This window comes from Thermobia domestica, chromosome 16 (assembly GCF_964235325.1).
Source record: "Thermobia domestica chromosome 16, izTheDome1.hap1.1, whole genome shotgun sequence".
Taxonomy (NCBI): Eukaryota; Metazoa; Arthropoda; class Insecta; order Zygentoma; family Lepismatidae; genus Thermobia; species Thermobia domestica.
This window is the reverse complement of record NC_137469.1, coordinates 42,143,914-42,169,573: the sequence shown is the minus strand read 5'-3', so window position 1 is coordinate 42,169,573 and position 25,660 is coordinate 42,143,914. Positions and strand designations below refer to the sequence as shown.

The following is a 25,660-nucleotide window of genomic DNA, read 5'->3' as shown; positions in this document are numbered from 1 at the left end:
GATGGCAACACTTTAACTCACCAAGCTAACAAATCTATTTTCCTGAAGATTACATGAAACAATACGTCGTTAGTTAGTTGGTAGAAAAGACAAATATACTGCAGGCACGTAGCCAGGATTTCGTGAAGGGGGGGGGACCGTATCATGAAATACTGTAGTCATCACATCAGGGGCTACATCATTCTAAACTATTTCACTGTAACATATATTGGTTCGTTTAGCCAGGATTTCGTAACGGGGGAGGGGGAGACAAGAAACTCTGAAGGCCAAAAAGCTCGATCAATCTAAACTACTTTACTATTAACAAATAGTGGTTAGTTAGAACAATAAAATGAGGATATGTTGGTAAGTATTTTAATAACAAACTATGAAGAAACCTCGGGTAAAATAATAAAAAACGTATTGAAAAATATTTTACAATATTTACGTCCTTCTTCTCTTTATTCAAATATAACAATTTTCCTTTCATTATGATCTCAACTATTATAAAAAGTACATACTCAGTAATGTCTTGTAAAATATTTTACAATATCTGCGTTCCTTTTTCTCTTGAATCAACTGTTCACAACTTTTTCATATAAATTTCAACTACTGTCTGTTCCAAATGACAACTTAAAGGAGCAGTATTAAATTGTTTTTGAAATAACATGTTTGATACTGCAAGGATGCAATGACGAAAAATTATGATAAAAAAATGTCCACGCTGTTACACAACGGCACTATGCTTTCGTAAGCTTGAAATCTCCCTGACTAGTAGCAGAAATTCTGAGAATTCTGTAACTTTTCTAGAAATTTCAAATTCCCTGACTTTTCCATGTTATCTCGCTCAGCTCGCCACTATGTATTGCAAGTAATACAAATCTCCTCAAAAGAAAGAGTAACCAAAAGCTTGCTGTAGCTTTTTATTTTTAACGCTGATCCTTTTTTTTCTCATTTTATTTTGTTTCAACTTTCCTTAATTTTTTTCATTTCTAGTCTCGAAGGGGGGGGGTCCGGACCCTCCGCCCCCCCCCCTTGGCAACGTGCCTGTATACTGCATAAAACTTTGTTCATATAGTCTTACTGTCAGTTATGAGATATGGTGTTTGTGATATGGGCAGAATACCATGTGCAGGTTTGAGCCCTCACTTGAGGCCATTATGCAGTATCTCGCTGTACATCCCACCCACACCACATAGATATCACCACACACCATTATTGCTTATGCTCTATAAATACAATGCTTATGCTCTTCTTATGTTCTATAAATACAATCTACTCGCAAGAGATTCCTTGTTCTTGCTCATTTTTGATCACGTTATTCATGAACATCACCCACTCATTCACCCATCTTATCCTGCACAGTAATTAGTTTTCTCTACTCCAGTGGCGGATCTAGAAGGTAAAAACTGGAGGGGCAGCCAGAACCCATGCTATTATAGGTATATCATGAATTTACTATAAACTTTAAAAAATATATAAATAATAGTTTAAGCTATTTTTGTCACAAAAAACTGAGGGTCTAGGCCCCCAGGCCCCGAATCAGATCCGCCACTGTCTACTCACTTGGGCTCCTTCCGTTCTCATCATCGCCTCGAGTTGAAGATAGCTTCATTTGTCTACTTAATACAACCCACTTGTTGTCCAGGTATTGCATTTCACCTCATTCCTTATCCTCATTATAACATTATCAAATTAACATTCATTATTTCCCCCAATTGTCTTGTATATACAAGACCCCAATTTCCCCCAATTGTCTCGTATATATATTTATTTGATCTGTTATGTGTACATTAAATTCTATTTCTTATAGTTAAACCTTGACCTATGTATGATTATTTTATTTCCTAATGGTAAGGATCAAAGTTTCGAGCATTTCTTGGCTCTTACCTGAAAAAGCAGTCTTAGGGTAGTGGATTGAGCATTCGTTTCGTAATTTAGGGGTCCGCGGTTCGGTTCCCGCCGAGGAAGTTAAGAAACGTTTTATAATTTAGAATGTTGATATTTCTGACGTATAATAACATGAAAAATAGTCACTTTCTCTTGTTCTTACAAGTTAGAGTTGAAACGACTTCTTTCATAGGGGAAATACTGACAACATGACGTCACAGTCTACAATCTCGATTCGTACTCCCTGAAACTAGCGTGTTTAGCAAACAATTCATGAATACATAAGGTATGAGTCATAAATGTGTCTGAAACGTTATTGTGGAATTGTTTCTCGGTTCTTCCACTCTTAGTAGAATTAATAATAGACCCCTAATATATTCGTTCGCCATTTCCAACACGTTCCACATATCTGTTCAACCCAAATTTGTAAATAGGAACTATTCTTTTTTATATTTGTATGCACAGTATATTTTGTTAAAAATATCAATATAACGCATACATAATTCAAAGACTTTTACCCAAAGAAAGGGTGTTACTATGTATTGTGATGAAGACAAATCCTACTTAGTTTCTGTTAAGGCTTCCGAAGGTTCGATTTTCGTACTATCAAGAAGCTGACACCTTTTTCCCTTTCTCTTCCTAACATAGTATCTCTTATAAGGCAATTCATCCTTATAGAGGGTCCAAACAATTTCTTATCATTTTTCTTCACTTCGGTATGCTTATTTGCATTTTAATAGAACATAATATTGAGGTACCAAATATTCAGTAATAATAATAATAATAATAATAATAATAATAATAATAATAATAATAATAATAATAATAATAATAATAACACTATAGAAGACTATTTCCGTATAAGGACAGATTGTATTAAAATCTCTAAAATTGTCCCTAGCGTTAGGCAAAAGTTACAAAATAGTCGGGATTGGAGAGAAGTGTCAGGACTAGTGCTCTCAACGGGTCGGGTCGGGTCGGGTTGAAGACCGACCCAACCCGACCCGTGACCCGAATTGACTGACCCGACCCGACCCGACTGACCCGAACCGTGATGCGATCTGATTGACCTGATCCGATAACCCGACCCGAGCTGACCCGGTTGACCCGACCCGACAACCCGACCCGAATAACCCGACCTGACAACCCGACCCGAGCTGACCCGATTGACCCAACCCGACCCGAATAACCCGACCCGACAACCCGACCCGAGCAGACCCGATTGACCCGACCCGACAACCCGACCCGACTGACCCGACCCGAGTTGACCCGACCCGAACTGACCCGATCCGAGTCGGGTCGGGTCGGGTCACGGGTAGGGTCGGGTCAACCCGACCCGTTTGAGAGCACTATGGTCACGACACTGGGTGAACACCAAAATGCACTCACATTGGGAAACTAGTTTTAAAAGTATAATTTTAGAAAATAAAGCATAAAGCATAATTTAAAATATATAGCACAATTCTTGGAAAATTCTCTTTAACTGAAAGTTTAACATACTGTGTTAATATTTTTTAAAGCCAATATTTACAATGCAAAATCATTGAGAACATAACAATGCAACAATGAAAAGCTTATTTTCATTTCTGTAAACTTTTCGGTGTAATCCTTTGATGTGGAGAAAAGAAAGTAAAAGAAGAAATTTTTCCGCCAACAATGAATAGTATGCAAGAACTCCATACTATATTGTTACAGTGACGACACCAGCTTTAAGTTCTTAGGGGGGCAAAGGAGGGGCAGATACATTTTCGGGGGCGGCTATTTGCCATACCAAAAATGACATATTTATTACGATTGACTTATTTTACATTACATTGTGTATTTCGTTGCTGTTTTTATGTGAGATCTATATGATTATAAATTAAACTTATTTCAAATAAAATTTGTAACTAACAAATAAGTAACGTCTGCACATGAAATATTTTTCAATGAAACTTTTGAAGCCTAAACATAAATTGAATTACTTTCGCGTATGCTACAAGTAACACGTTCGTCTATATGCTACATATCTCTCGCTCTCTCCCTCTCTCTCTCTCTCTCTCTCTCTCTCTCTCTCTCTCTCTATATATATATATATATATATATATATATATATATATATATATATATATATATATATATATATATATATATATATATATATATATGTAGAGAGAGAGAACCAGAGAGAGAATTTACGAGGAGCTGCTGAAAATGTCGTAGTCCAATCCAGAAGGAGTGTAGATACTAGGTAGAAAAATGAAACCGTAGTTTAGAAAAACATATCTCTGTATGTACAAATATAAATTTTCATATTAATAATGAAATTCTTATTGTTTCTCAGGCCTCTGAAGTGATTATGTGTGCCCAAACAGATAATTTCACGAACATCCAGATCCTTACTGTTATAACATTTTTGTTCCACCAAGGAAAGTCACCGAAGTAAATTAATTAGGAAATCAGTGAAACACCACGGGATTCTCCTCCGTTATATATAGTGGTGAAGAAGTAAGTGGCTTAGTATAAACGTAGCAATTTCTCAACAAATTATGCTTTTCATCCAGGATGATTAAAAGCAACGACTCTTCCTGAAATTATGGATGAAATTTGTGACATTATTCTTGAAAATTGCAGCATTTCAGCCAGTGGTGGATATAGCCCGGGGCCGGAGGGCCTAGGCCACCCCAGTTTTTGTGTGACAAAAATAATTTAAGCTATTTATATTTTATTATAGTCTGAGGTCTGCACCCCGCTTTCTCAGTTTTTACCTTCTCAGCAAAACTTGTGTCAGGGATTCTGGGCATTTCTTTGGAACTCGTCGGTAGCATAATTCAGAATGGCTTGGGTATGCGCAAGTTCTCGGCATAATGGGTTCCCAAAATATATGTCAGGAGAATAAAAGGGTAACGGCATTAAGAGAAGTATTCTTCCAATTTGACCGTAATGCTGATCAATTTCGCTGACGAATAGTAACCATAGATGAAATATGGTTGTACCACTATGATCCTGAATCGGAACAACAGTCAATGGAGTAGTAGCACTCATTTCTCCATCACCCCAAGAAGTTCAAGACACACAAGTAGGTTGAGAAACTGTTTGGAACATTCTTCTGGTATAAGTATGGAGTGGTAGACTACCTCCTCAATGGTCAGATATTTAATCCAGAATCTCTACATTACTTACAAAACTGAAAGAAAAATTCAAAGTACAACGCTGCGGAAAATGAAAAGAAAGGAATTCTGTTCCTTCAAGAGAATACACCTGTCCATCAAGCCCCTGCGAACATAACTGACATTGCATAATCTAGGATTTCAATGTCTAGATCATCATTCTTATTCTGCAGATTTAGCTCCGTCTAACTATTACGTGTACTTATTTCCCAAACTTAAATAACACTTGAAAGACGCCATTTTAGATCTGATAGGGGTAGTGCTACGAACAGTGGTGAAAGGAAATCTAGATTTTTTTAACTTTTCTGCAAAAGCTGGAGCACTGTATTTCTACAAGGTAGTATATTGACTCTCGGGGGAAGAGAAGAAGAAGTAAAACCTCACCAATCCACGTGCACTCCTTCTGGGTTGGGCTACGAATTTTTCAGCAGTTCCTAGTCAATATGGTAGACGTCACGTCAGTAGGGGAGGGTTAGGAGGGTTGGGACGAGCGGAGGGATGGGACAGTGATTATTATGGCTACACAGTTGGAGCTACTGATTCCGTTATTGTTTTGTTTCATGCACATTGAGTTCGCGGTGTTTGATACGGAGTCGAGTTGGCGCCAGGGTCCGTGTATTCCAGACAAAGGAAGAAAGACTAAAAACAGAAGCTCGTAGTAAAGTTGCAACGCTACGTCTTTTGACGTCTAGTACGAGTCTGAAAATATTGAACGCCAGGTAAGAACGGCAAATAGCTTTTTAGATATGTAAGGAAGATGTGTGAATAATGTTGGATTGTTATCAGATAGTGGGTTGGTTAGCCTTAAAAGATATTGAAATATAGGTACTAGTAGGAGCCATGGGACAGTTACAGTGTGGAGGGATGGGACATGTCCCAACCCTCCTATCTGCAGTACTATTCGATACCGATGTTTTGAACAGTGCTGTCACAACATTGTTGTTTTTTCTCTGCTGTCGAGTAAGGTCGTGTTATTTATAATTAACGTTAAAATGGAGCTGAGATCTACTCCTTTCTTTGGATAATAAAATTAGAAACATAAAGTAGTGTATGTTCAGGTAGACCTATTTATGACTGCTGTTTACAATATTGTAAACGCTGTGGTTACGAGTCCGGTAGCCGTACACCGCATCGGTTACCTGTACGGCAATGCCAATTTTGTATATGCCTACGTGTTATGTTGTACAAGGAGACAACCCAACTGTATTACTTTACCATATCTATATATACCTTGGTTACAGGATGTTACAAAGGAGCCGTACGCGTAATCGGCGTATTGTTACCAGACGCGTAGTCAAGTGGGGCCTTATACAGAGTCGTTCTTACGCGTGATTAGTACCATACGAAAGAGTTGACTAACATGTTTCCTGCAGTAGTCAGGCCTTTAGTATGACGCTAATCATACGTCAAAACGACTCTACATAAGACCCGTGGTATTTAAAATTTCAGTTACTCGTATTTGTCGATAATGTATGACCTTCAGAATTGAACAGCGCATTGCCGAATGATAGGCTACCTGTTATTTTAGTCAGAGTTGTATTCCACTCAACAATTTAATTTAAACTGTGACAAATCTGGAGCTATTGCTAATATGCTATATCCCTATCTAATAAGTGATAGGCTACATCGGCCCAAGTCTATTAATCTTGTTACCGATGATGTCCCGTACCAAGTAGTGAACGGAGTTAGGAAAACCAATATTCTTTGTTAATGGAAGTTTAGCGTCACATAGAGCACCGAGGTTATGTGCTGTGTAACGTAGAATCCTAACCACATGCACTCCCACAAGAAATCGAATCCGGATTATCTGGTTAAAGAAACTCTAGAGGAAAATGAAATGAAATTCTTTAAGTAAGTTTGACGTCCCACGGTTATGCCGGTTAGGCTAAAGGAGACGGTGATGATGATAAATGAATGAAATGGTGGAATGAATAAAGTGGGAGGAAACGGGAGAACCCCGAGAAAATCCACGAGCACGTGTTTGTCCACCACAAAGTCCACACGGCGCGAGCTGGGATCGAACAGGGACCCAGAGCACCGGAGGTGAACGCTCTACCACTGAGCCACCGCGCCCCCTCTAGAGGAAAATGAAACAACTACATGTTCGTTTCCTAAATTTAACTGTAACGGGACCACTGAAACCCTAGGAGAAAACATTAGAATGGCTAATATATAGTACGATATGAATTTGGTTAATTTGCATGTTCGTGATAACATATTCATATCAATTAAGCTAGTCTCTCTTCTTTCCTTTTGCAGAATGCCATTCTTCTACAAGAAGAAAACATGTCGAGTCCAAGTTCCTGCGGACATTATGAAGAAGGCAGTGGACGAAGTTGTTGAAGACGGGCGAGGACTTCGAGCAACAGCAAGGAAGTATGATATAGCGAAGAGTACGTTAGCAAGATTTGTTGATAAAAGAAAGACTAATCCAACAGAAATGACATATAGTGCTAGTTTCGTGACTACACAAGTGTTTACTGCAGACGAAGAAATACTTCTCGTAAACTATCTTACACAAGCATCCAAATTGCATTATGGATTGGGAACAAAAGAGGCTCGAAAATTAGCCTATGAATTTGCTACAGCTAATGGAAAGAAGATTTCAACACAGTGGACTGAGAACAAAGAAGCAAGTAAATCATGGCTGAAGGGGTTTATGCACAGAAATCCGGATCTTAGTTTGAGAACACCAGAAGCTACGAGTCTTTCCAGGGCAACAAGTTTCAATCGTCTGAATGTTGGTATGTTCTTCGAAAATCTTACCACAGTGATGAAGAAACATCAATTTGAACACAATAACATATGGAACGTGGATGAAACAGCAGTAACAACTGTCCAAACTCCATTAAAAGTGTTGGCGAAAAAGGGATTGAAGCAAGTAGGAAAAGTAACATATGCCGAAAGAGGAACTTTAGTGACAATGTGTTGTGCTGTTAGTGCTAGTGGCAATTCTATGCCACCTTTCTTCGTATTTCCACGAGTGCATATGAAAGATTACATGCTAAAGGGTGCACCTATTGGATCTTCAGGTTGTGCGAATCCTAGTGGTTGGATGAATGCAGACACCTTCCTCGTATTCCTGCAACATTTTGTAAAATACGCAAACCCCACTGTGGAGAAACAAGTTTTACTTATTATGGATAATCACAAAAGCCACATCTCCATTGAATCACTGGAGTTTGCAAAACGTAAAGGTGTGGTGTTACTTACGTTACCACCACACTGCAGTAATAAACTTCAACCTTTGGATGTCAGTGTTTTTGGTCCCTTTAAGGCCTTCTATAATACTGCAGCTGATTCGTGGATGGCCAATCACCCCGGAAAAACTTTAACGATATATGAGATACCCGAACTTGTAGCTACTGCTTTGCCACGTGCAATGACTCCAATTAATATCCAGGCTGGCTTCAGGAAAACGGGTATTTTCCCTCTTGATCCATGCATATTTACAGATGAGGACTTCCTTCCTTCCTCCGTGACAGATCGACCCATTCCTATAAACAATCCTTCAGACGAAACTCGTTTGGTGTTACCAGGAACTTCTACGTCACTTTGTCTACCTTCAACGATGCCACTGCTTCCTGAACCAAGCAGCAATTCTTCTATATGCCTCACTACACAAACAAACATCGTAACTCCGAAAAAATACGACCGTTCCCAAAAGCTTCATCTAGACAGGGCACAAAACGAGGAAGAAAAACATCAAAATCTACCATACTTACTTCGACACCAGAAAAATTGCGACTTACAAATGAATTAAAAGAGAAGATTGGTGCCCAACGTAAGAAACCTTGCAAACCAAAACGGAGACGATGTGAGGATGAAGACAGTGATGGCAGCCAGCTTGATCTTGTAGAACTTGCTGGAGCTGTTAATTCTTCAGATTCAATTGATTCTGAATCCGAAACTAGTGCCAGTGCAGAAACTAATGAAATCAATGTTGGCAACTTCATCTTAGTGAAGTTTAATACAAAAAACGAGACGTGTGCATTATGTTGCTAAGGTACTGAATAAAATAGGCATAATAGCCAGAGAATATGAGGTTCAGTTTTTAAGAAGAGAAGGGGCAACATACAACTTTGTATACCCTAATGTAGATGATGTTAGTGTAATTTGTGAGGATGATATTGTCCTTCACTTTCCGATGACTATAAGTAGCAAAGGAACACGTCGGGTTCATGCTCATTTTAAATTTCCAATAGATCTAAGTTCAATCGAGAATCTCCGTTAAAAAAACATTTCAAGAGTAATAAATCAAAGTATTAAAAGCATTACATTCTTTCACAAAAATGCACTTTTGATGTTTTTGTTTCTGAACAATAACTATTTTGTGTTCTTTTGTTTCTGTTTCTGACTTGTTTAGAAAAAAATAGTTTTGACATTGTTTAAGAATGTAGCAGGTAGATGTCACTTTTTTTGTAGAGCGAAGTGCTTTGAAATTCTTAAATATCTACATTATAAACTACACGTGTTTGTATTGCTCTGATATTTACTACCTTATGTTATAAACACTTAATACGCATGGTAATAAAGGTAAATAGAGAATACATATATAATTGATTCAAATAAAGGCAAGTGTCCCAACGCTCCCACAAGCACGTCCTATGCCTCCTACCTATTAGGAGGGTTGGGACATTCCACAGAGTTTACTTTGAAGCAAGGCTGTGGTTCTTAGTCCACTTCGATATGTGTAAAATAAATTTACAAGCATCAGCTTGTATGAGGCTTTTACATATTTAAAAAAATTAGCCACAAAGGTACTTAGTTTCTCAGAAAAAAAATAATATATGAAAAATGTCCCAACCGTCCCAACCTTACCCTATGTTTACACTATTTTATTTACAACCATACCCACCTTTGCTAACGCGCCTGGTCCCTATAGACACCTTGATTTTCCACTACTTTGGCCCAGCCCTGACTTGGTTAAATACTTCCTTGTTTTTTGTGGCCATCCAGCATAGATTTGATTTTTTTTACACTCTATTCGTTTACTCGTCAACTCACTACGGATTCAATCGTTCATGGACCCACCAGGTTCTCCATTTCCGATAAGATACATTTCCTGTTTTTAATGGACATCTAACAGAGGTTGTTTGGTGTTTGTTCCATTATAGCTTTTATGGCATATTTCTACGTGCTGTACTTTTACTCGTAACGTTTGGGTCTTCATAAGGGAGTCGGCACCTATGAATCCATAAATGCAACTCACTACTTAAAAACAATTTATACATTATTTGTAGTTAATTTCGTGGTGAATGAAATACAAAATAAGTTGTGTATGGTCCCCTAAAATTGGTCAGTACGTATAAATATTGGATGATCTGAAAAATTTTGCTACCATTTAACAGAACTTAGCCTATATATTTTCTATTCAAATTTTAAAACTATTAATATCTACGTTTTATTGTCTTTTCCAACTTATATTCAGGAGAAAGAAATTAAATTAAAGAAATATATGTTTATGATGATCAAGAAACAATTATTTATAACATACATTACAAAATTCATGAAACAGAAGAAATATTCTGTTTCCTTATTTTAAATATTTTGATTTAATTCAGCATGTCACAGAATATAACTTGTGTCACAGATTAGTACTTTAATATTTCTCCAAGGCAGAGGGAAAAAGGGAATTTTGAAACAGCGTTACCATCTTGTACAGCACAAAATTCTCAGCTTTTACAGAGTACCGAATATCTTAGTAAGTACTTGACTTATCGATCTCAAATAAACGTGACAATGCTCCTTATGACATACTGATTTCCTCTATGCATTTAAATCCATACTGTACTAGGGACCTTTTCGAAGTTATTGCACTATTTCCAAACTCATTTTTTCTCTCTTCTGTTGTGGCAACACTGTTTAACTGATCCTTCTAAACTTGAAGTCATTTTAAAGAGTTCTTTCCAGTATTTCATTTAATGTGCACAAATAGTTACTACTTCATTCCTTGTGTGTGTTAAAGGCGTTTAAATTTGACATATGTTTTACAATATTTCTCAAAAAGTATGCAACACTGATCTGCGAGTGTCATCTCTTTCGTCTTTGTTTTCATTGCTGATTCGAATTATGATATTAAATTTAGGTCATTCTATTAAAAAATCATAACTTTATATTGGGTTGGCAACACTGTTCACCTAGTGATGTTACCCAATACATGGATAGATGTCCCCCTTCCTGTAGTTGCTTTGTACAAAGTTTCGCTTCTCTCACTCTCTTAGTTCCTCTGTTATAAAGGTGGGACATTATAAATGGTGCACCTGGTATATTGGAGATGTCCCCCTCAAAATCCTCTTGGGTCCTTCATTGGTCCCCCTGAAAAAACTCTAGCTACGCTACTGGACACCATGCACCAGAGATGAATTCTCTACCACTGAGCCACCGCGGCCCTGCTTGGGCTTGGTCGTCCATATCCAATCTCCCTTTTGGCGTTACTTAAACAACTTCTAGTTTTGTTCTAAATCCAGACTCCATATTGGCGTAGATTAGGGTGACCAACCGTCCCGTAAAAACGGGATTGTCCCGTTTTTTCACTACCATTCCCGGTGTCCCGAAAAATTTTCCCGGGATGCCAAACTGTCCCGTATTTACGTCCATTAGGTACAAGAAAGCTTTCCAATCTAAAATTTCCTAATTTATATTATTATTTTCTAATCACATAGCTTAGGAAATAATAATATTATTTTCTGAGCTATGTGATTATATTGGAATATGTCTAATTACTGAACAACGTCATATTAGATGTGGTGGCTGCACTGTTTTTCCTCCTAGGCCTCTCCCTCCAAGACTCCCACTCCGCAAACGACAGTGCAAGGGGCTGAACTGTTTTTACTCTGTTTCGGGAGGTGGAAGACTGAAGCGCTGTCAATGCAGTACAGTGTTTCTGTGATTTGACTAAGATGTAACATACTGTCATTTACGAAAGGGGAACAAAAGTATAGAAATATAAAAGTGAAAGTAAAAAGAAAATTAGCTGTAAGTGAAATAATGTTTAAAAGTAAGAAAAAGCAAATAAAGGGAGTCGGAATCCGATGCTGAGAGTAGTTTGTTATTATTCTGCCGGTGACAGATTTTGTTGATTGACAGATATTGATGATTTTTTTATATATTTTAGTAATGTTTTCAAAATTTCATTTTTTGTTAGTTGCTGATAGTTACTTGTTATTTAATTAATTCCACAACCTTTTCAATAGATTTTAAAATGAAAAAGTGTAAATTTGCCCTTTTTTGTGAGAGATACAGAGAGAGAGAGAGAGAGGGAGAGAGAACGGAGAGGCAAAAATATATATTTAGGGGAGTAGCCTATCCAAACGTAAAAAATTGTCCCGTTTTTTCTAGTTGACGATTTGGTCACCCTAGCGTAGATATTAATATTACAGTCGATTGGTTAAATCAATCTTCCACATTTAAAAATTAAAGTACACACAAGTAGAAAAATAAGCATTTATCATAAAAACACTAGCTGCAAGTGTTCAAAATAGATTTATGGTTTCTATAAAATCAATTGAAAATTGCTATTTTTTAATTAGGCAGCTAGTGAAAAACAGCAGCTTTCGACTCCAGCCGAGTGTAAACTCAACCTAAACTCAGTTGACCAAAGTGAACTGACCCGACTGACCCGACCTGACAACCCGACCCGATAACCCGACTGACCCGACCCGATAACCCGACCCGAGCTGACCCGATTGACCCGACCCAACAACCCGACCCGAATAACCCGACCCAAGCTGACCCGATTGGCCCGACCCGACAACCCGACCCGAATAACCCGACCCGAGTTGACCCGATTGACCCGACCCGACAACCCGACCCGAGCTGACCCGACCCGAGTTGACCTGACCCGACCCGACCCGAGTTGACCTGACCCGACCCGACCCGTTTGAGAGCACTAGTCAGGACCCTCAGGACATACCCTCTGCATACGTCCCTACAACTAGCTAAATGTTAAACGGAATGTTTTCAGGCAAATTTCATGTAGAAAGTAGGGCTACTCAACTCACAAGAGCCATAAGAAAATTTGTTATTAAGTAATAGTTATGCCGGCTAAGCTACAGAAGACGTCGATGATGAGAATGAAAGAAATATTTGAATAAAGAAAGTGGGAGAAAGCGGAACCCGGAGAAAACCTACACACGCGGCTTTTGTCGAGCACATTGTCCGCTAGGCAGGAGCTGGGTGGAACAGGGTGATCCAATAAATTCACAACACTTCAGTAATAATAATAGTAATAATAATAATAATAATAATAATAATAATAATAATAATAATAATAATAATAATAATAATAATAATGGTATTAAAAGTTTGAAAGTTGCCCTAAAATTTGACAAAACTTACTTAAAAATGGGGATTTCGAGGAAGGGTTACAGTACCTTCAAGACACACCTCTGCAACTACCCACATTTTAAACAAAAGCTTTCGGCTAAAGTTTCATGTAGAATGTTTTCTACTGTATGTTTTAAAGAAAACTGTAATAAATATAACTGAACATCACTCAACAGTAAGGCATATAATAAACTAATTTTTAGGATATGTAGAGGTAATTATAAAAGCTTTGCTACAAAAATATCTACACAGACCATAATTCAATGAGCTTTGAAATACAATGTAACGAAATAGCCTATGAGATTCAGTCTACAGAGCAATTGTTACTTAAAGAATGGACATACACTATTTCGGGAATCAAGACAAGACGGGAAATGTTTACGATACTTTTCGTCTCGTCTCGATTCTCATCTCCAAAGCGAGACGAAAATTTTGAGTTAGCCTCTTCCCGTCTCGAATATTAAATGTTAATTCTCATGTTATTTTGTTTGTTTTAGAAACGAGATGAGAAACTTCTCTTCTCGTGGACAACATTAAACAAAACCGAAATATTCTTACCAAATGTCACGTTTCTGCTTGTAATGGTATTACCTGAGCGATAATTAACTACTAGCTTTTAATCTTCTACGAAATAATAATAATTATTATTAGTTTATTATTATTCCTGAAGATTGGATAGTTCAAATATTGAAACATCCGAGTATTCAAATATCTGAAAATAATAAAACATGTGTCATCGACACCATAAATTCTATAGTAAGAAAGAAAAAATACTTCCCCGACGGAGATTCAATCCAAAAAACTCCAGATTACTGATCAAGCGCCTTGACCACTGAGACTGAACCACGATTACTAAGCAGTAAACGATTTGTGTTTAGTGTGTTTTTGTTAGGTTTCTTTGCCTCCGCTTGAAAAGTTGTATGTTACTTTTCTTCATTTCAAAACGTCTTTCGTATTTCTTCTATCATGGTATAAATCAATGATCTTCGGCATAGTTTATAGTAATAACTTGGTTTAGAAATTTGTTTCTTGTCCACACAAAACTATAGATATGACAGATTTAATTCTCATACTCTGCATTTGTTTCAAAGCAGTCGCCATTACCTGGTCAAGGACTTATGTCCGCCACGATACATATCTGTTTCGAATGTTGATGTGGAGAGGGATCTCTCTTCTTAGAATGGCATACTTACGGACAAAAGAACAAATTTAACACCAAAAAATATTGAAACAATGCTTGTTTTGTTTTTTTTTTCTCCTTAAATGATACTTTTATTCAATGAGGATGCTTAGTGTTATCTTTTAAAAACTCAAATATCGTTTAATATAGTCATTCATGAGCTCATATCATGGTGATTGATGAGTGGAAATTAAGGTGAAATCAGAGGTAACTAATTGCAATTCCCAAGGAAAATAGCAGTCTTACATTGAATTTTTATTCACCGATTTTATCCCACTTTACGCATATTTTCATAACGAAATTACGAAATCTTATTTACCACAAAATCGTGTCCCTAGATATATCTTCCGTGTAACGTGGGTTCCTATCACCACAGCATGGCGCGTCCTCAGGTTGCGGATCGAGGAGAAGGCCTCTAGATATAGAGGTTAGCTGCGAATATACTGAATAAGCAGTCGCGGACAGCCGACTAGGAGTGGTCCTCCAGCTTGGGGGTTTGGGTAGGGCTAACAACCTTATCCTGTAAAAAAAAGCACTTGTTCAGAAATATTCACAAAAGCCTCGGACAAGGACTGATAACTTGGCACGACCTCAGCAAAAGAAAATGGACATGAGATTTGGAACATGGAATATTAGGAGTCTTTATAGGGTAGGCGCGTTAAAATCCGTAACGAGGGAGTTAGAGAAATACAGGATGGACGTAGTAGGAGTTCAGGAAGTTAGGTGGGAAGGAAATGGATCTGAGAATTCCGGAAATTTTACGTTCTTTTACGGGGAAGGAAATAAAAATCACCAGTTAGGAACAGGGTTTTTCGTTCATAAACGTATATTACCAGCAATTAAACGGGTTGAATTTGTTACTGACAGACTTTCTTTTATTACTCTTAAGGGACGGTGGTGTGATATTATTGTTTTAAATGTACATGCCCCAACAGAAGATAAGGATGACGATATAAAAGACAGTTTTTACGAAGAAGTGGAACGGATATTTGACCAACTCCCGCGATACCATATGAAAATTCTATTAGGGGATTTCAATGCGAAGGTAGGACGAGAGGATATTTTCAAACCGATTATAGGGAACGAAAGTCTGCATAAGGAAAGTAATGACAACGGTGTTAGACTCGTGAACTTTGCAACATCCAAAAACCTAATCGTGAAGAGTACAAAATTCCCACATCGCGACGTTCATAAATACACTTGGACATCACCAGACGGGAAAACACATAATCAAATTGATCACGTTTTAGTAGATAGAAGAAGGCAATCTAGCATAATTGATGTCCGGTCATTTAGAGGGGCTGATTGTGACACTGACCACTACCTGGTAGCAGCGATAATACGAGAGAGGTTATCGTTGAATAAAGGTAATATTCATTGTCCGAAAACGGAGAGATTCAATTTAAAGAAATTAGAAGAGAGCCAGGTAAGAGAGGAATATCAGATTGAAGTTTCGAATAGATTTTCGGCTTTAGAAGATTCGGAGTGCACTAGTGTTGAGGATAACTGGATTGAAATTAGAGATAGCATTAAAATTTCAGCAAAAGAAAAATTGGGACACGCGGAAATACGTAGGAACAAACCATGGTTCGACCAGGAATGCATAAAACTAGCAGAGAAGAGAAAACAGGCAAAATTACGCTGGCTACAAAATCCGAATGAAATGACTACACAAAATTTCGCAGATATCAGGCGGGAAACTTCCAAAACTTTTAGAACAAAGAAACGCGATTTTCTGAAAGCTAAAATTAAGGAACTTGAAGATAATAGTAAAAATAAAAACATACGGGACATGTATAAGGGAATCAACGAATTTAAGAAAGGCTATCAACCTCGTGCTTATATATTAAAGAAATCTGACGGTACAGTTCTCACTGACACGGATAGCATCTTAAATAGATGGAAAGATTTCTTTGACGATTTGCTTAACACGCAACCAAAAACTAGTGTTCGTGGAGAAAAGGAGATACACACCGCAGAACCGTATATTCCTGAACCCAACCGAATAGAAGTAGAAATCGCTATAAAGAAATTAAAGAAACACAAATCTCCGGGTGTAGATGAAATTCCGGCTGAGTTAATTTTAGCTGGAGGCGAAAAATTGTGGAACAAGATACACAAACTCATTCTCCTTATCTGGAACAAGGAAGAATTGCCACAAGAGTGGAAAGAATCAATCATTGTTCCAATCCACAAGAAAGGCGACAAAACTGACTGTAATAATTATCGAGGCATTTCTCTTCTGTCAACATCCTATAAAATCCTTTCAAATATTCTGTTAGCAAGACTGACCCCATATGCAGATGAAATTATTGGAGATTATCAGTGCGGATTTAGACGAAATCGATCAACTATCGACCAAATATTTACCATTCGCCAAATACTCGAAAAAAAGTGGGAATACAATACCCCGGTACATCAACTATTTATTGATTTTAGAAAGGCGTACGACTCGGTTAGGAGAGAAACATTATACAACGTTCTTGCAGAACTTGGAATACCGAGAAAGCTAATTAGATTAATTAAGATATGTTTAAATGAATCCCAAAGTAAAGTCCGGGTAGGAAATTTTCTGTCCACGAGCTTTCACGTCGAAAATGGCCTGAAACAAGGAGATGCGTTGTCGCCATTATTATTTAACTTCGTTTTGGAATACGCTATAAGGAAAATCAAAGATAGCAAACAGGGCTTACAGTTGAACGGTATTCACCAGGTTATGGCATATGCTGATGATGTAAATTTAATAGGAGATGATAGGAGAACAATAGAAAGAAATGCAGAGATCTTATTAAACGCTTGCAGGGACATGGGTTTAGAAGTAAATGCAGAGAAAACTAAATACATGGAAGTGCGTCGGGACCGGAATACAGCAAATTATGGATGCGTTAAACTACTAAATAATACTTTTGATAAAGTGGATACTTTCAAATATCTAGGATCAATATTAACAGAGGAAAATCATATTCACGGAGAAATTAAATGTCGACTAAAAGCAGGGAATTCGTGTTACTATTCGGTTCAAAATCTCTTGTCGTCGCGAATTCTGTCGAGGAATTTGAAACTTAAAATATACAAAACGATAATCATGCCTGTTGTTCTGTATGGTTGCGAAACATGGTCACTTACTCTGAGGGAAGAACATAGACTGAAAGTATTTGAGAACAAGATCCTGAGACGAATATTCGGACCCAAGAGGAACGGGAATGGGGAATGGCGGAAACTTCATAACGAGGAACTACATAATTTATATGGTTTACCTAACATTGTTAGGGTCGTCAAGTCTAGGAGGCTTAGATGGGCGGGTCATGTAGCTAGAATGGAAGAAAGTAGAGACGCTTTCAAAGTTTTGATTGGAAGACCAATCGGAAAACGACCATTAGGAAGACCTAGGCGCAGATGGGAGGACAATATTAAGATGGATCTCGCAGAGATTGGAATACAGAGTAGAAACTGGATGCAGTTAGCTAAGGATAGAAGTCAGTGGAGAGCTTTTGTGAACGCGGCATTGAACCTCCGGGTTCCATAGGCCATAGAGTTAGTTAGTTTTAGTTAGATATATCTTATTACAAATTCTCAGAAATACTTAAGCAAGTACTTAATCCAAACTTGATCTCAGCGTTGAGAATTTGAAAATGTAAATTCACAAGTTGCTTTAAGAACAGAGCTTACTTTATCTCTCTATCGAGTTGTTTTAACGATTAATTTAATAAAGCTTACTTCATTTCCATATCGAATTGTCTCTTGAGCTTCAACATTCCTGCAAATCTCGCAAACTCTTCATGTCGAGCAGCCTGCATCAGAGCTTGTCTGTCTCTTGCAGCATGCTCTTCTGCCTGTTTTAGCATAAACATTTCTCCCCGGAGATCGTCCTAAAACAGAATATCAAACAGTGAGATTCATTTACAATTGGCATAAATATGCTACATTTTGGATACGCTACATAAAAGAAGTTTGGCTACGGGCATATAATTTGAAGTACTCACCAACTACCTCTATAAAAATTGTTACAGAAGTACCTTAGGATTCTGAAACATAGATATTTGGATAGGGCACATACTAGTTCCGAAGTGAAGTCTTGATCCGACTTCGGTAGGTTCCATAGTTTTGGAGCTATGTACCTTTAAAATTCTTTTTTTTTTTTTTTTTCATGTTTTCAGCAGCCTATTACTCCAAAAAGAAGGATTTGTACACCCAGGTTGGTCTATACTTTTTGTCTTATCTTGGTGTCAGGAATCACCTCCCAAACGTTGTCGGTGTTGTTTTGAAACACCTTGTATACTGTGATTCTGCAAGTGAAATCAAGACAGAAAGCCCCTATCAATCCATGTTAGGCAATGAGTCATTCAGGAGCTACAGGGTTCTGAAATCATGGAATAATGAACTTTCGAGCTGAATATATCGCCAAAATATCCGCATACTATAAATATATACTCATAATCTGATGTTTTCAAAGATTTGAGAAAGATGCTAGCAGCTGCCATCCCATGATATGTGGCTTTGTGTAATTGTGCTGGGTATACTAAAGGAACGATGCCCAACCTGTAGCTTTCAGACCACTTCCATCCGACTGCACTGATTCTGGGAGAATTCGTTTCAGTAACACTCACTATCTGTTATCACTACGATTATATCGTTTTCCAGTCGTTCATCATACACTCATACACTGATTCATACGCAAGCTTCACAGATACCCACAGTGATGACGCCAGATGATTTCCAATACAAAGATATGAAAAGTTATATTGCGAAAATATTGGTAATCCACATTGAGCATGACCGGAGATATAGCCACCGGGAGTAGAGGGACTTCGTAACTTATGGGGAGAGGAATTGTTTGGCCCCCAGGCAATAACCTGGAAACATCACTGGTTATACATATTCACAAGTTTTGTAGAGGTCCAGTTTCATATGGTTCCCTAAGGACTTTTCCTTAGTGATGAGTGGTTCAATTCTTGATTATTTTACCCATGTTTACTGCACAGAGTTATCAGGAACCTTTTACGCTCTGTGAGAAAATCACAGGCGCCGCCACTTCATATTTCTTAAATATTTACTTTTTGATAGAGCAGGCTACAAATCAACAATGAGTAGAATATATATTTTGGCAATATATTCAGGTCAGACCTACAAGGAATTTTTTCTCTTGTTCAGCTTATAGAATCATCTCCCTAACTTTAAGCTCAGCCTGCCTAACTAGTCCTGAAACACCCTATATATAGCGGACAAAGCAGTTTTAAAGTTGCTCTTTACGTACTGAATACATGTATATGATACTGAGCTATGTTGCCATAGCTAAAGAAACATTCAACAAGAAAAGATCACTCTTAACTAGCAGGCTCAATATTCGACTTAATAAGAAGTTGGTCAAGTGCTATACATGGAGCACTGGGCTGTAGGGTTCAAAGACTTGGACATTACGGAAGTTAGAGAGGAAATATTTGGAGAGAATCGAAATTTGGTTTTGGAGGAAGATGGAGAAGATAAAATGGACAGAGAGAGAGCAACAAACGAAAATGTTCTAAAACGGATAGGAGAGAAGAGGACACTTCTAGCCAACATCCTTCGTAGAAAGGCCAATTGGATTGGACACACCTTGCGAAGAAATTGTCTTCTTCACACCGCCATAGAAGGAAAGATGGAAGGAAAGCGAGGAATAGGAAGAAGAAGAACACAGCTGATCGATGATTTGAAAGATAGAAGAAAATATTGAGAGTTAAAAGAGGAAGCTGAAGATCGACAAAAGTAGAAGAAACATCTAAAACTGAAAAAGAAATCCCCATCAGTCCCAGGTCCTGCCGAAAGGCAGAATACCTAATAATAATAAATTGTTACTTTGAAGTAGCGTAGAATTTTTATTTCTGGTCAAGAAACTCGGACATGTGGTTTTGTACAGACCTTTTTTAAACTAGCTTAACACTATTCAGAGTGTTTTACAGAGCCTGAAACAAATGATAGTCTGATGGTACCAGGTTTCGCGCTATAATATGTATGTATTAAAAGCTCCAGTCAAGTTCTCTCAATTTCTAACAGCTCTTTAAAGATGCATGCAGTCTGGCTTTGTCAGCGTGGTGTATGACACTCTTTGTGTTGATAGTTCCGACTTCTATTTTTAATTGCATGCCATACTCCCATTAGTTAGCTTTAATATATGTCCGAGTCTATCGTTCTGGCAGAAGCTGGTGATGCACAATACTCTTCGAATCCCAACAAACGCACAACATAGCTTTTCTGGGCGTCAGTGTGGGCTTTGTCACAGACGTGGAGCATCTTCTCGCTTCAAACAGTATCTTTTTTGCACATTGTCATCGTAGGTTATCCACTATTCGTGATCAACGCCTCAGAAATGGCTTGTGTTCGTTACGTTTCAGTGTAGATTCACAATTCATTCGAATAAATGTTTTTGAGTCAAATCAACTGGCAGCAAACGTCGAACTTCTTTCTGTAGCAGCTTTCTCCAAATGGTTTGACAGTATTTGGTGCATCTTGAACATCCAGAACCAAAACAACTGAACCATTTTCTTGGATATTACTATTAATAGCATGTCTTACTTGTAAACAGAACAAATTTCTTCACGGGCCTGAGCACCATTTGCATCTTTATCGAAATGAATTTGTAAAATATAGCGCAGTTTTGCGGGAAGTTTATGTGTCTTCACGGAACAATACCTTTCTGATCATAAAACTTCCATCACTTGTTGAACATCTATATGCATCAACTGTCAACTGTCAAGTGGAATTACGAACGAACGAACTAAAAATATGAATTTACTTTTCTCAAGGGTAAAGAAATACATCTAGTTTTTCAGCTATTTTGTCCACGGCTGGCAAAATTGTTGTGAGAGCTGAATTCAGAAAGTTCTGAAACTGTACAGAACGGCTAAAGAATTGTGGAGCTTCTGTTCTGCTGGGTTTCGGTGTCTCGATACTGATTGGTGACTTCAAAACGGAATCCAGGTCGCTGATTGGTGGCCTGTGGAAATGAAGTTAGTTCCCGCTGAGGTTCATATACCCTGAGATTTGGGACACTAAAGCCATTACGTGCGCAAAAGGCTGAATATTTTCCAGATTACCTGATATTTCAAACCAGATGAGAACGCAACTGGATTGCTGTGTAAATATGCTTCATAAGAAGTTGAATAAAGATATAAGTTGCTTTTAATAATACGTATATATATTATTTGAGATAAGATTATAGTTAATGTTTTCGTCTTGAAAAGATATTGTTACTGATACTTGGCGAATAGAAGTGAGCTATGTAAAGCACCAGCGATTCTGGGTTCAATCATTATTATTGTCATTATCCGTACTATAATTAGGGTTGCCATATGTCCGTATTTTGTACGGACTGTTTGTATTTTTGGGTCCGTGTCCGTGTCGTTTTTGGAGCTGCCTGAAAATTTTCGAGTCGGGAATCGCTAAAATCCCGGGCGAAAACAATTGTATTTTCATCATATAACTTATATTTTAGTCACTATTAATAAAGTAGATTATGTTTTTGAAAAGTGTCTCATTTTTCCATTCCAGGGTTCTTTTATTTAAATTTAATATACGTAATTTAATGGCTTTATTTAATATATTTGTGTTAATGAAAAACTATAAAACATATTAGTTTCCAATAATATTTTATATATTATCTACAGTAAACGATTGTGTGATAACCTAAAAAGTTGATTTTTAGGTAAGAAATTTCAAAATATTTGTTCTAAATTTGGGCGCCGTATCTTTGATAGGTCGTCATTTTAAGGCTTGTCCGTATTTTGGATTTAAAAAAATATGGCAACCCTAACTATAATAGTGGTTTTGTTGTGGTTTTATTAATATTAATATTGATTTTTTCTGACGAAATAATATTTTACTTTGGATCATACGTGATTTTCATATTTCTTTCGGGACTGCTATTTATTTTATATTGTTTTATTAATTATTATTTTCTTCCTCGTCCTTCTATTATCTTTTGTTTTCCTCGGTCAATCCTCTTCCAACGTCTCTCACCCTTAGTATCATTTTTTTTCATACCAGTATAAAATACCAGGAACCAGACTTATCAATAAATACAAAGGTAAACCATGTCACAAATCAGGTACGTTTAATTTTTCTGTGTGTCATACAAACTAATAAGAATAACAATGATGTTTTCATTCGGAACACCCTTATTTGTTAAGTTCAATTTTCGGAAACGAGGGTAATTTGATCCCACATATAGGGCCCTATATAATTTGTATGGAAGGGTCAACGTTGGGTTGTTATTGGTAATACGGTTGGTAGTGTTATGCAGAATTTTTTTCCCCATACAATCGATGGCAATTTGTTGGTAAGACATCGTTTGCACAACGTTGTACGAAGTGTCGTCTCCCTCCATTTTCTATTTTAGTTACTGAGGTGAATATGAGATCTAGTTGAAATACTAATAGCGAATAGGTAGTTGAGTGAACTTTACGCAAAATGAACATCTATAACATGTGTACAGTGTGACCCAAAAGTAGATATACAGTTCCGTACTGATCAGCTCAGTGTATTTCATATCATTTCTTATTGTTATCCATCAGGTAGACTTAGTTTCTTTATTATTTATTCGTAATGTTTTTTTTTTACTTATACCTTAAGCTCGGAACAGCAGAAACAAAGAAACCCATAAACTAGAACGTTATATGTGATCAATGCAGGGGTGTACCTGGTATACCTACTTTTGGGCCACCCTATATACTTCTGTGTTGATATGTGCATATTATTCACTTTGCTGAAGGTATCAGACAACAACACTTATTTGAAGTAAACAGTGATTTAAATACTAGGATATCCAGGAATGGATACTTTACTTACCTTGTATCTACGAGCTTTGTTAAGGTAGTTTAAATAAATATTTTTCAGAATCCGTCTGTACTGATTATATTCATTCACAGTACAATACACGTCACCATCTTCTGATATCAGACCATTCCTTTTGAGGGTATCTTGAACATATTTTTTGCTAAAATGTGATTTTAGGGATTCATCATGAAGAGGAGAATATTCCAGAGAAACCTGATAGCAATATGGATCCCAGTCACAAATGTCAAATTGATCATATTTCCTCCAAAGCTGTAAACAAATAACAAAAAAAAAAAAAAAAAAAAAAGAAAAAAAAGAAAGAAAAAGAAAAGAAAAGAAAAGCAAAAATAGTAAATCTGAATTTATTTCGTTTATTTTGTTCTGCAGATTATTACTTGCATAAAATAAACAGTGTAAAGATATATATATATATATATATATATATATATATATATATATATATATATATATATATATATATATATAGGGTGTCCCAAAAGTAATGGCAAAAAATGAAACCACGGATTCCTTTCACCAAAACAAGTAAAAAACGTTTATATAACGTAGTCCAAAAATGAACAGGAGCGGAGCTAGATAGTTTCGAATTTGGGGAAAGGAACTTCACAAATGACTACGGGATAATGATCGGAACTAGGAAAGCGGGTCAGAAACACATAAATATCACATCGGCTTGTCCTATTAAACGCATGTCCAAATGTTTGACATAAATGTGCAAGATATTCCCCTTACATCGTCTGGGGATTAACGGAATGACTTTCTGGCACGGGTAATGCAATGGTGCAATGAAGGTAGACAAAATACAGTACGAAGTTGTGATACATGGATTAAAGCAAAATGGTGGTCAAAGCAAAACTTGCCTAGCATGGTTGTATTAACTGCAGGGACAGTATGGGAATTAAAGGATGTTTTACAGGGGTTAGGGATGAAGTGTACATCCGAGAAAATTAACATGTGGAAACTCAAAACTTATGGTAAACATCCAGTTCTACAGAGGGAGATTACCCTCTTATCCCCCTACCAATACTTACACAGCTTAGTGTCAATGGAATGTGGTATACTCACAGAGATAATGGGAGTGGCTGTAGTTGCTTACAATACATACATTTTGTGAATTCCTACATGACGTATGAAGAATCTCTAGCTCAGTTATATAACATGCGGTTAACGGGTCAAGCCGATATGATTTTTACGTATTTCTGAACCCATTTCTTAACTCCTATTCCGGTAGACAGGTGCGAAATTCCTTTTCCCCACTTTTGGAACTGTCTAGCTCCGCCGCTGTCCATTTCCGGATTATATGTCGAATAAACTTTTTTTTTTGCTTGTTTTGGTGATATGAATCTGTGGTTTCATTTTTTACCATTACTTTTGGGACACCCTGTATAAACTTCCAAGCTCATATTATTTCAGAATTTTTTATACATATTTTAATATGATAGTAAATGCTTATTATTTTTAATACCTTGTTCTAGGAGGGGATTTAAAACCCGTAACCCCCTTTGCGTACACCAATGATAATACGCATATATTATAGACTTATAATACAACTAAAGAAATAATGGTAATCTATTTACGTCTTATCAATGGCATTTCACTCTCAGTACCATATTCACATACTTGGGGTCACTTGTCGTTACTCATACTCTAGATTGACTCAGAAGCGTATATTCCTTTTCAAATCTCACGACCATCTCAACCTCACCATACTCTGTGAGACAGACACATAGACATTACGCAAAAGCAATGAAAAAACTAGAGATTTCGAAATATGGACGTGGAGAAGAATGGAAAGAATTAGCTGTGACGAACGGAAAAAGAATGAGAAAGTGCAAATAAGGGAGAAAAGAAGAATTTTAGTTACAATTAAAAAGCGGAACTGGTTGGGACATTGGCTGGGAAGGAATTGTATCCCGAGGATATCATTGAAGGAACGATGGCAAGGAAAAGAGGGAGGAGGCGAAAGAGGCTACAGATGATTAACTGTTTTAAAACATAAAATTGATCAGGGAAAACGAAGAGGTTAGCTGAAAATTGTAGTGCATGTATGCTTCTCAGTCCGCGGCAAGTGACCTACCAATAATGACAGAATGCCTACGATTTTAATCTCATCATAATACCTGGTTATCCTTCAAACACAGACGCAGCATTTCTACGCCTTACAATAGGTTGATCCTGATTTGTTTTCATTCAACTCAAATGTCTTTATAATAATACATATTACGCTAATTCGCACGTATGAACAAGATTTGTCAAATTATATATAAGTTGTAACATATACATATAGAATTGTAGCTCGAAAATATTA

At 37.1% G+C, this 25,660-nt stretch overlaps 1 protein-coding gene across 1 annotated transcript in view; it reads right to left on the bottom strand.

The window, feature by feature from the left end:
• LOC145673046 (uncharacterized) overlaps window positions 1-25,660 on the bottom strand; it is a 106,654-nt gene that overhangs the window by 66,456 nt on the left and 14,538 nt on the right. Inside the window, exons 2-3 of the mRNA XM_081742383.1 lie at window positions 23,347-23,604; window positions 18,244-18,395 (exon numbers count right to left, since the gene is read on the bottom strand). Of these exons, the coding sequence (XP_081598509.1) occupies window positions 18,244-18,395; window positions 23,347-23,604 (410 nt within the window). The remainder of the gene's footprint in view (window positions 1-18,243; window positions 18,396-23,346; window positions 23,605-25,660) is intronic.